This window comes from Eretmochelys imbricata, chromosome 3 (genome assembly GCF_965152235.1).
Source record: "Eretmochelys imbricata isolate rEreImb1 chromosome 3, rEreImb1.hap1, whole genome shotgun sequence".
NCBI lineage: Eukaryota > Metazoa > Chordata > Testudines > Cheloniidae > Eretmochelys > Eretmochelys imbricata.
In genome coordinates this window covers 5,800,829-5,813,170 of record NC_135574.1, presented here as the reverse complement: position 1 = coordinate 5,813,170, position 12,342 = coordinate 5,800,829, and the positions used below count along the sequence as shown (strand labels likewise).

The 12,342-nt window shown below is 52.2% G+C and overlaps 2 protein-coding genes across 2 annotated transcripts in view; one reads left to right on the top strand and one right to left on the bottom strand.

Annotated features, from left to right (window-relative positions):
* LOC144261880 (L-gulonolactone oxidase-like) overlaps window positions 1–2,774 on the bottom strand; it is a 54,156-nt gene extending 51,382 nt beyond the window's left edge. Inside the window, exons 1-2 of the mRNA XM_077811453.1 lie at window positions 2,756–2,774; window positions 1,165–1,227 (exon numbers count right to left, since the gene is read on the bottom strand). Of these exons, the coding sequence (XP_077667579.1) occupies window positions 1,165–1,227; window positions 2,756–2,774 (82 nt within the window). The remainder of the gene's footprint in view (window positions 1–1,164; window positions 1,228–2,755) is intronic.
* Window positions 2,775–5,212: 2,438 nt separating this feature from the next.
* On the top strand, window positions 5,213–9,358 carry LOC144261879 (L-gulonolactone oxidase-like). The gene is made up of 4 exons (XM_077811452.1): window positions 5,213–5,271; window positions 6,526–6,816; window positions 7,971–8,061; window positions 9,230–9,358. The coding sequence occupies exons 1-4, from the start codon at window positions 5,213–5,215 to the stop codon at window positions 9,356–9,358; spliced, it is 570 nt and encodes a 189-aa protein (XP_077667578.1).
* The last annotated feature ends 2,984 nt before the right edge of the window (window positions 9,359–12,342 follow it).

Sequence of the window (12,342 nt, the reverse complement as noted above, 5' to 3'; positions counted from 1 at the left end):
AACCCCCGCCCCCCCCGGACCCCACTCCCTTGGTCCCAGCCCCCAGAGCCCATGCCCCTGAGGACGGGGATGCCACAGACGGGACGAGGCCTTCCTAGCTCAGTCTAATGCCACTGGGAGGCATGGGCGTGACGGTCGGTGGTGCGGAAGTCCTCTTTCTCTCCCTGGAGACGGGGCAGGCAGGGTGCGCTCCCCCACACTGCCCTGCTCACGTGCCGTGGGCACGGGCCATGCCCTGCCCTGGAGGGACTCCGCTGGGGGCAGAGGGTAGCGTGGAGTTAGTCTCTGTGGCTCCCTCCGCCAGCCCAAATCGGACAAATAACCCATCTTGGCTCCAGCCGTGCGGTCAGTCCTGGGGTTTCAAAAGCGGGAACATCCTCCCCCTCCACAAGATAGCATGCTGACCTGCGTAATGTTATCACGGGGATTCCTTCCTGCTCACTGACGTGGATCCATTTATGCTAGAAGCTCGAATATCGATAGGTGGCCCGTGTCATTCCAAAAGAACTTTCTACCCCCTTGGCCTGGCTGCTGAAATCCCGTCTTCTCCATTAACGGCCTGTGTTCTGAATGGGGCCGATGACACGGGGGGGCAGAACTGGCTGGCAGCATTGTGATAACTGGCCTACAAATGTACCCTGATTGTCAGCTCCCCTGCTGAGAAGTGGGTGAAGGTTCCTGAATGGCTGCAAGGCTCTGTTATATAAAGCTGTTTGAGAAAAAGGGAGGCGACGGAGGCTGAATGAATTTAAGCAGAACGGGCCTATTGCTCCTGCTCTGTGATCAGGTCATGGCTGGTAAACAAGAGGAGCGGAAATCAAGGAACCAAAACTGGCCTGTCGGAAATAAGGCCTAACTGGTGGACAGAATCATGAGAGGATGGTTATTCACCCCCCGCCTGTTTGGGGCCTGTAGAAAGAGACTTTGGGGGAGAACATAGAAGAACTTTTACCATCACTGTGGCAGCGGTGGACGTATTGTTGCCATGACACCAGAACTTGCGTGAGGACATCTGATCATGATCGCTGCACCAGCAAGGATCCCCCACGTGTGAGCTCCTGCTCTGTTTCCCCCTCCCGCTTCCACTCCTTTCTGCCCCCACCTTCTTCGTGTCTGCTCTGTGCTCTCTCCTTCTCTTGGCTTTCCACCTGACCCTGAACTCACCTTTGCTGCAGGGCACCAGCACCAGCGAGGTAAGAGGAGAGGGCCCATCTAGCTCGGCCTGGCCTGAGAAGGATCAGTGAATGAGAAGGACCTGATCAGACCAACCAGCTGATGTCTCTGACTGGGGAGGGGAGCTGAAGTCCAGAACAACAGCTGTCATGGTGACCTGCCTGCTAGCCCAAAGCATCTGCCCGTGACTGACCAGCCACCCTCTATCCTGAGAACATCCAGAAAAGCCGTACTCCCCCCACCTCTTCTTTCCTGTCTGTGTCAGTGTTTGCCTGTTTGGTCTAAGAGAGACAAGGTGGGTGAGGTAACATCTTTATTGGACCAACTTCTGTTGGTGAAAAAAACCAAACTTTTTAGCTATACAGAGCTGTGTTCCAGGTTTTGTGTAAGGCAGGAAAGTGACTATCATTCCCCATTCAGATGGGAACATTAGAACTAATCCCTTTCTCCCCCATCAGGAAGGGCTGTTTAACCAATATTCACTGCCTCAAAAAGAAAAGAAAAAAAAGGACTTGGACGGGTTTTGATTGTTTTGTTTTGCATGAACACATCTATCTGAGTTTCAACGCTCTTTATCTCATTTTGACTCTTTTCCCTTTGTGTGTTTCAGTCAATCAATTTCTAACCTTTGGTCTGAATTTTCTAGTGTGTTTGCCATGGTGCTAAGCAGGCTGAGGTCCAGTGTACCAAACCCCAGACCTTGTTTAAGACGGTTTAATGTTGGACCATGACTGGGTTATGTTGACACCTTGACTACATGGGCCAAATCTAAATTAATTCAGCAGCAGTGACAAGGTATGGCTCCCAAGTGGGAAAAGCTTTTTTCACTAAACAGAGCCAGGGATCCGTAAAGTCGGGGAGATTATTTTTTTATAACAAAATAAGGTTTTTTAATCTTTCTATTAAACAAATTGTCAAGAACCATTTGTCCTCTCATTTGGAGTCTTGTATGGAAATCACCAAAGAGCAAGGTCAGTGTTATACACCTGGAATGCCCACAGTAGGTGGAGGCTGCAGATGTGAATCTTAGTCCTAGTCTCTATTCAAGCTGTAAGAAGAAAAGGAGGACTTGTGGCACCTTAGACACTAACAAATTTATTTGAGCATAAGCTTTCGTGAGCTACAGCTTATGCTCAGATAAATTTGCTAGTCTCTAAGGTGCCACAAGTCCTCCTTTTCTTTTTGGGAATACAGACTAACACGGCTGCTACTCTGTAACGTATTCAAGCTGTGTGTATCATCATCTGTGCAGGCTCCCGGGCATCCTCCCCTATAGCTGTTGTTAACCAGAAGAAAGGGGGTGCGAGAGGCTGGTATTCACACTCCCCCTTTGAGACTTTGTCTGTATACAAATGTGTGCATAATTTGTGCTGCAACATTGAGCTCCACCTGACTACCAAGAGCTGAAACAATCAGACCGGGAGGGGCCACCTCCCCAGCCAGAGACTAGCTCCAAGTACCTCCAAGTACAACCCGGAAAAGACAATGGTGGACCATTAAAGTTAATGGGAAAACATTGAAGCAACTTGAATCTGATAAGAAAAGCCTAGTTGTGGAAAACTAAGGGGGGAATTTTCCCCACCTCCATAACCATGAGTCATCATGCCATGGGGGGGGGAGGGGGAGGAGAGGAGAACAGGAGAGCAAAAGAGAGAGGGGGGAAAAAACCTTTTAAAAACAAAAAACGAGGAGTACTTGTGGCACTTTAGAGACTAACAAATTTGTTAGTCTCTCAGGTGCCAGAAATACTCCTCGTTCTTTTTGCTGATACAGACTAACATGGCTACCACTCTGAAACCTTTTAAAAACAGGCTCTTCAGCCTATAATAAATCCCTTATCTTGAGGAAAGCTCCAGCATACAAAAAATGTACTAGTTTTATGATTTCAGTATTCGTTTGCCCAGGGAAGTTACTGAATTATGAATTTGATTCTGATAGTTATTTCATCATAACTTCCTTTTTCAGGTGCCACCATTCCTGCTTTGGTGTCATGCCCTCAAATTGAAAGAAACAGGTACTATTTAAAAGCCTTGGCAAAAATTCTCCAGTTTGCTGTGATAATCAATGAATTGCCTCTGAGAGGAGATCAAGGTACCATAAACACCAAGGATTTAGATCTTACTCTGAACAGTTCCTCAGGAATTCTCATCAACCTACTTAAGTCTACTGCGGGACAAGATCCAAAATTCAAGGATGCTCTGAAAACCACTCTGAAAAATGCAAAGTACACTTCTGCTGCAATTCAGAATGAAATGATTGATGCAGTGAGGAGGATGCTTTTGAAAGTCACTGTTGAAGATACTCAGAAAAGTGGCGAGGTAATATCACGTTTCAGGCAGAAGAACTTGACAAGGGTTGCTGTGAATGTAGAAAATGTGTCCACTGTTTTATACTATTCCACTGATGGCAAAACCAAGGAGAGACTTATTGGAGGCCCAATTGCATGGCCTCATCACTGAAGATATTACACAATAAATTTGGAAAGACCTCCATGAACTGGGTCTTGACCCTCAAAATACTTTACGTTCTTTCTCTGATGGCGAGAAAGTTATGTCAGGGTGCAAAGGAGGTGTACAAATGCTTTTACAACACAAAATTAAACAAATACCTTACACACACTGCTTGAATTACCAGTGACATCTGGTGGTTACCCATGTGTGAGAAGAAATCAGCAGTGGCAGTCTGTAGCGGTGCATGGGATTCTTCTGTCCTAAGTGCAGGACTCTGCGCTTGTCCTTGTTGAACCTCATCAGATTTCTTTTGGCCCAAAGCTCTAATTTGTCTAGGTCCCTCTGTATCCTATCCCTACCCTCCAGCGTATCTACCTCTCCTCCCAGTTTCGTGTCATCTGCAAACTTGCTGAGGGTGCAATCCACCCTCAGCCCCCTAGCTTAGAACCACATGGCCAGGGAAGGGCCGGGGGCTGAATGGTGGAGGGAGGGAAGGAGGGGGAATGCAGCGTGTGGGGGGTTTGAGGGTGGAAATCTGGCTATGGCCTTGTTCCGCCTTCCCCTGTTCCCTGGCTTTGCTTTTTGCCTCACATTCACTTGGCCCCTGAGCCAGGCTGCTCCCCACCTGTCTCTTGCTCTGTGTTTGCCCAGCCCAGCGGGCCCTGATCTCAGCTGGGGACTCTGGGGGTCTCTGGCATACAAGCGACAGCTCCTGATGTGAAGGATTTCCTTTGGCTGCATGGGTCCTGTGGGCGTTTCCACTCCCTGGGCCAGAGCCATCCATGTTCCAGCTCCCATCCAGCTGGTGGAGTTTCACTGGCCTCAAATCGGGCCCATGATCTGGGCTTCCTGAGGGCGTTTTGCTGAAACTTCCTCCTGCTCACACAGGTCCAGACTGATAGATGTGTAAGGCCAGAGGGGAGCAGTACGCTGAGTAGTCTGATCTCCTTAGAGCACAGGCCATCACATCTCATCCAGCGATTCCTGCATCAGGCCCAGAGCTTCTGGATGAGCTAGAGCAGATCTGTTAGAAAGAGACACCCAGGCCTGAGTTACAGACTCTGCATGATGGAGAATCCACCATGTCCCTAGGTGAGCTGCCCCAGTGATGAATTACCCTCGCAGTTAATCCTATGCATCCTATTTCTAGCCTGACTTTATCTCGCTTCAACTCCCAGCTGCTCTGCCTTGATCTACCTTTGGCTAGATTAAAGAGCCTACTCTCTGAAATCTCCTCCTCTGTAGGTACTAGGAGGTTTAGGAACCCTCTAGGGCACTGTCACTGCAGCCTCCAGATTGTACGGCCTCAGCGCAGGGGGCTGATCTCCAGGACCTCCCGAGGGCCCTTCCAGCCCGACATTGCTCTGATTCTAAGGGGGGTGGCATGTCCGAGTGAGCTTTGGCCCCTTTGGCTCCCAGCAGTGCTCTGAGGCTGACATCTCTGCTGGGGTGCAAGGCCAGAAAAGGGGGCGCAGCATCTCAAGCTTGGGGTGTGAGGGCAATGACTGAACAGTGCACTAGTCACGCTCAGGCAGGAGCCAGGCTCTGGAAAGCTCCTTCCCGTGACTCATCTGCTCAGCAACCGTTGGATGCCTCCAGAGCACACGGACGTCCAGGCTGGGGGTTTGCGAGACGGCCAGGCTCTGGGGTAATCAGCAATCCCTTGCAGGATGGCTGGGCCCAGGCCAGGGCTTACGGGGCCCCACTGTGCTGTGATGCTGGCAGCAGAGACCTGAGAGAAACTCAGGGTCTGTCTGTATCCAGCTGCCTCACTAACGAATCCCTGTTCTAGCCATTACAGCGCAGCTTGTGTCTCCTCAACCCGGGACCAGGGCATGCTTGGAGCACTGCTGTAGGTCACATGACTGCCCTAGCCATTTAGATTAATTGGCATATCCAAGGATGTATAAAGGAAGCCTCCCCCTTCCCCCGCCTGCCCCCCCAATGACTGAGCAAGTTGCTAGCCCAGCACAGCTTAGGGGTATGTGGGGACAGGGCTGAGAGAGCCTTGAACTACTGAAGACATGAAGCGGCAAAGAGTCCTGTGGCTTCGTGTAGACTAACAGACGTACTGGAGCATAAGGTTTCGCGAAAGCTCCCGCTCCGATACGTCCGTTAGTCTGTAAGGTGCCACAGGACTCCTTGCCGCTTTTACAGATCCAGACTAACACGGCTATCCCCCTGACACTTGAAGACCTGAAGAGACCCACAGAATTTAGGTCCAGATCCTAACTCCCTGTGGCTTAACTCCCACTGAGGTCAGGTACCTAATACCCTTGGAGGGTTACTCCTCGAAGCGGGTTACTGCTTTCACACTCTGGTTTTGTTCCATGTGGGACCAATCAGCAGATTCCCACCCCAGGTGGGTAACCCAGCCACCGGTGCACTAGGACCCAAACTGGTTCCTCCATTTGCATGTTCCTCTCAAACAGACACAGAAGGGTGAATTCGTCGCCTCTTGAGAGCACACCGGGCATGAAGCGCTGAAATGCAGGGCCCGGCCGCTGGGGTTAAACCCTGGGGGCGTGTGTATGTGGGGGGAATCTCTCCAAACACATGCACAGAAAACTCAGAGCAGCATCGCTTCCCTGTTAGCCTGAGGGGCCGTCCTGCAGGGACCAGCTCTGCTGGTGGCGAGAGGCTGGAAGGTGGTTCTGGTCCCGGCTTAGCTCTAATAACGACTCCGTAAGCTAAATTGATAACGACTCCGTAAATTAATCACTCACAAAAGGGAGGGATTTTAATGCCAGCTAGAGCCAAGTGCGATGCAGGCAGCTATGAAAGCTTCCCCCCCTCTGCTCTGCCAGCGTGCCGCAGCCCCCCTGCTATTCCAACCAGGGGCACCCTCCCCAACAGCTCTGCTGATCCCCTCAGTCCCGACCCGCAACCCCTGCCCTTGCAGCGCTAGGGGCAGAGGTGGTCAGGCTCTGAACTCGCCCCGCTGTGGGGACGGGTGGTTTGAGGCACAGCAGCGAGATGGCGGCTCCAGTGCTGACGTGCGCTCTGGGGGCCGTTTGCACCTGGGCAGTGAGAAGACGAAGGAGGCCCTGCTGGAGCTGAAGGCCGTGCTGGAGAACAACCCCAAAGTGGTGGCCCACTACCCAGTGGAGGTGCGCTTTGCTCGGGGGGACGACATCTTGCTGAGTCCCTGTTTCCAGAGAGACAGCTGCTACATGAACATCATCATGTACAGGTAAAGCGGGGGCTGGGCCGGGAAGAACGGGCTGCGGCCAGCTCTGGCTCTGGCAGGGCCGGGGGCCGAGAGGACGGGGGCTGCAGCACAAGGCAGAGTTAACGTGGACATTGGAAGCTGGTGTTACCAGACGTCGACGGCGCGGCCGATCCGGATCTCGCTGCTCGTGCTCCGCTAGGAGTTGGTGGGCCGGTGACCCCAGAGTTTCCTTCCTCTGCTGCCCAGGGGCAGAAAAACTGTCCACTCGCTTGAGAGTCCTGACTTATGTTCCCAGCTCCATGGCTATGGGACCATGGGCCAGTCAAGTCGCCTCCCTGTGCCTTAGTTTCCCCACATGTCACACGGGGATTACAATACGGGCTGGGTCATGGAGATTTTAACTGTTGAGTTTATTATTTACTCCCAGCTGGTTGGTTTGATCATGGACAACCAGATTAAAAGAGCTGTTGGGTCCTGTCCCACTGGGAATTCTTATTGTTACTTAATTGTTCGTATTGTGGGGATGTCTACGGGCCCTGTTATGGACCAGGTCCCCATTGTGCTGGACAAACACAGACCCGAAAATGTTACCCAGCCTGTTCTCCGGGGCTCTGTCCTGACCAATGTTAAATGTCCCAAGCGATGGGTCTTTCCCGCGGGACAGTGCACGGCAGAGATCCATCTCCCCCCCGAGAAGGTCTTCCTGACATTCACCCCCGGTGCCCTTGGCTCAGTTTTAATCCGGTCCTGGAGACAGAGCGCGCCTCTGGCCCACCTAATCTGAGCCGGAGCAGAGTCTACCGCAGGCCCTACCCAGCCGGGGTTCGTCCTTGAGCTCATGTGCCAGCAGCTGCTACCTCCAGCGCTGACGGTGCCGGGTTCACACCCCACCGCTGGCCCGAGTCGGGCTGGCTACAGAAGCAGCACCCAGCCCAGGGGCTCAAACTCCCGTGGGTCCCATGAGCATCCCCCAGGGGGGGAAGCCACAACCTCTGTGAAGGAGAGGGTAGCTCTGTCTCCCTCTAGTGGCCCATCCGTGTAAGAGGTGAATGAGTTTGTCGTCATGTACCCCCTTTGTCGTCATGTACCCCCTTTGTCGTCTTAATGCCAAAGAAGCCCTCTGTGAAGGGGGACGGAGGCAGCTGCTAGCCACTGACTCTGCCCTGTGCCCTCAGGCCCTACGGGAAGGACGTGCCCCGGCTGGACTATTGGCTGGCCTACGAGAGCATCATGAAGAAGGCTGGGGGGCGACCGCACTGGGCAAAGGTACCGATGCAGCCTGGCCCGTGGGCTCAGGGAGGAATCAGAGCCCTGGTCTTTGAGCCCAGCCCTTGCTCTTTAACCCCGTGAACTAGACAGGCCTGACCCACACTCCAGGTTCTGAGGGTAACGAGGAGGGTGGCTGCTGTGGGTGGAAAGGTGCAGTGGGGCCTGCCTGGATGCTCACTGAGGCAGAGACCTGATCTGGCTCATCTGGGAACCCCCCGGCCTGTCCTCTCTGACGTGCCCCATTTCCACTGCTGCGGGTTCCCAGCCATATACAGGAGAGTTGGGCCAGGGGCCAGGCAGGGGTGGGGGTGGCATGAATCAGTCATTGTCCCCCTGGGGTAAGGGAAAGGCCTCAGTAGATTCAAGGAGGGGCGGGTGGTAGGTGAGGGTCCTCCTAGGGCAGGGGGCGAAGGAGAGATGGGGGAAGGGGTGGCTTGGCTTAGCTTTCAGTCTGGACTCATGAGGGCAAACGTGGCCTTTAGAATCTCATGGATGAGCAAAGTGGTCCCTTTAGACATAGAGGGTCTGTCTACACTGCACACGGAACCCAGGCTCTGGTTCAGGTTTGAGACCAAGTCCCTCTTCCGTCCACACACCAATCACTCTGAGTCAGGTCAGCAAGTACTCAGAGCCTGGGCCCTAGGACCCTGCCAGGGGGTGGGTCAGAGCCCAGGCCCTGCTGTGAATCAGTCCAACCCCTGGCATTGTGCAGTGTGGACCCAGGTCAAGCTGTGGACCTGAGTCAGAAGGTCTGTGTTGTGCAGTGTGGACGCACTAGCATGACTGGAAGACCTGGGCCCAGCAATTGTAAGCCCGGGTTTACCATGCAGTGTGGACGCTCAAGGCTGGGCTTGGAAATGAGCCACAGACCTGGGTTTACAAAGCAAGGGAGATGTCCCTAAAGGTGTCAGAGGCAGGGGGATTTCAGGGCAGAGCTGTATGTTTTAGCTCCTGCCACCCCTGGACTTCGCAGACCTTCCATCTGTAACAACCATACCACCCTGTGCTGCTCCTCTCCAGATGGAGCCAGCTAGTCCCGCTCTGATTGTAAAGCCTCTGGGGTCGGGACTCTGTTGCTGTGTCTCTGGCGGAGAGCTCATGTCTGCTGTTGTTGTTGCTCAGTGTTTGTGGGCAGGGGTTGTGTGACACAGTCGCTCTCTTGTAGGCTCACACCTGTACCCGGAAGGACTTTGAGAAGATGTATCCCGGCTTCCAGAAGTTCTGCACCATCCGGGAGGAGTTGGATCCCACCGGCATGTTCCTGAACGCGTACCTGGAGAAGGTGTTTTATTAAGGGAGGACGGGACGCTGGAGAAGAGAAATGAAGCTTGCCAGCCCATCTCCCATGCTCTGTCCTTTAGAAATGCTCCTTGTGAGACTTGCTCCTTCCATGATGTCCCCCAGATTAGAACCTAACCATTATCTCTCTGGGCTTCCAGCATGTCCCATCTCCATCTCTTAGGCTGGAAGCTCTTGAGTCAGGGACTGTCCACATTTAGTGTCCTGTACAGCTCCGAACACATTGTCAGAGAGAACACATCAATAAAGAACCATCAGTGAATGGAAACAGTCTGTAGGCTCTGTGCTGTCGGATCATGTGCTGATCAAGGGGCCTTTGCCCAGGTACCACTCCTGGAGAAAGTGCTGGTCAGGGTGTTATCTGCATGCCAGGAGTTCTGTGGATTCTGGCCCAGGTTTGAAAGGAGGCAGATTTAGCTCCATTAGACAGATGGCTGGTTCTGGTATCTCAGAGCCTGGCTTCCCCAGAGTCCGGGGTGTTTGGATCCAGGCCCATCTCTCATGACAAGGTCACAGGTTCAAGCGCCAGGCGAAAAGGGCCAGTGCTGGGGAGAGCGAGTGTGACAGTGCGTTGAAGCACAGGACCCGGAGATCTAGGTTCAATTCCCAGCTTTGGCACAGACAGTCTGTGTGACTTTAGGCAAGTGGCTTCATCTATCTGTTCCCTAGCTGCAAAATTCCTTCCCCACCTCTCCAAGGGGCTGGGAGGCGGAGAGCACGACGGGCTGTGTAGCAAGTACAAAGCTGAGGTGTTGGGAGATGCAGAGTCTTAAGCAGGGGGGGGAAGTGAGGCATACACATTGTTTCCCTGCATGCTATGGCAGGGATTCCTGTACATCCTAGGGCTCTGCCACCGATCTGTGAGCCTCTCACCGTTCTACGAGTGCAGCTTTCTTACAGTAAACGGGCACGGGGCACCCAAAGCTGGCAGCGGCTGTTGCATAGCAATTTAAACCACAAGCCGTAAGATAGCTTATTGATATTGTAATAAACTGCTGTGTGTGTACGGGTTACTACTGCCCTGTGCTGGATGGATTAAGAACTGCCATACTGTGTGCCACAGGCCCTATAGTGTAAACATTTAAGGGAGATTCTCCTTCAGAGCAGACTGGTCTAGTCTCTTAGAGAAGGAGGAGTTGAAATGTCAATGTGCAATTCTGAGTGTCTGTGCGGTGCAGCATGGTGACAGTCCTGAAGTCCAGGCTAGCAGTGGATTTGTTACAAGGCTATTTTCCCCCTGCCAGATGTAAAAGGTAATTGGGAAGGTGCTGTGCATGAAAACAAGATGAGAGCCCAACCAAGTTATGAGCAATGAAGGTGCCTGTCAGGGTTCCTTCCCCACTCTGAACTCTAGGGTACAGATGTGGGGACCCTCATGAAAGACCCCCTAAGCTTATTTCTACCATCTTAGGTTAAAACTTCCCCGAAGCACAAAGTCCTTGCCCTTGGATTAGGTAAACGCTACCAACAACAAGTGATTTAACAAACAATCCAGGAAAGGACCACTTGGAGTTCCTATTTCCCCAAAATATCCCTGGGGAGGCTTAAGAATAAACGAGATGAGCACAAACCAGCCTTGGATTTTTAAGACCCAAAAAAACCCAACCAGATTCTTAAAAAACAGAACTTTATTAGAGAACAAAAAAAGATAAGAGAACAACTCTGTAAGATCAGAATGGAAGATAATCTTACAGGCAGTCAGATTCAAATCATAGAGAATCCCTCTAGGCAAAACCTTAAGTTACAAAAAGACACAAAAGCAGGAATACACATTTCCTCCAGCACAGTGAATTTACAAGCCAAAATAAAGAAAACCTAACGCATTTTCTAGCTAGATTACTTACTAACTTTACAGGAGCTGGAGGGCTTGCATCCTTCATCTGTTCCCAGCAAAGGAATCAGATCACAGACAGAGAAAAGCCTTTCCCCCCCCCTCCAGATTTGAAAGTATCTTGTCCCTTCATTTGTCATTTTGGGTCAGGTGCCAGCCAGGTGACTTGAGCTTCTTAACCCTTTACAGATGAAAGGACTTTGCCTCTGGCCAGGGGGGATTTTATAGCACTGAATACAGAAAGGTGGTTACCCTTCCCTTTGTATTTATGACAGTACCACTGCTGTATATTTGGGCAATCAGCCTGCGTGGAGATCGAGCTGCTTCTCAGAGACTGCTCTTGGGTGGCAATGCTTTGCAAGAGGAATCTCAGAGAAACAGCAGGAGAAGCCAGTGAAGGCACTTCCCGTCCAGAGAGCGGCTGGCACCGCTTCCTTGCGGTCAGAATCTCACCACTGAGTCTCATGTTCCAGGCTTCTTCAGTAATAACACAGGGAATTTCTGTTCAGGAACAGCCTTGCTGGGTTGATGCAGAATCCGCCTCGGTGCTGCGGTGATTTGCTAGGTACCGGCTCATCCAGAGAGCTCTAGGCACTTTACCACAGTGGCTGAGGGCCACTGTCCTCAGACTAGGTAGGGAAACTGAGGCACAGAAAGATGAGGTGACTTGCCCCAGGTTACACAGCAACTCAGCAGCAGAGCTGGGAACAGACCCCCACGTCTCCTGAGTGCCAGCCCAGTGCCTTTTCACTCGACCACACCACTGTCCTAAGTGGTCCTAGTGCAGGGGATCCGAGTTCCTCTGTTGTAATCAAAGTCTTTGTTTGCTCACCTATAACAGTGAATAATCCACTTCCCTGGCACAAGCTTTACTGTGTGAGCTAAAGGAGTCGCTCCTTTCGCTGGTAGATCTATCAGGCTGTTATCCTCTTTTGTGGACCAGCCACTAGAGGAAGACCCAACTGAGCCAGTGGGTTCCATTTATACGCAGGAGAAAGCAGTGCTGCCCACACCCATATGCCCATTAAACCCAGGGTGTATCCCAGAGCGGGGGCAAAAGGGGCAGTTTGTTCCAGGCCCACTGTCTGAGAGGCTCCGCAAAGCTGAGTGGCATTGCAATGTGGCGTTGCAGCCTGGCACACAGGGAT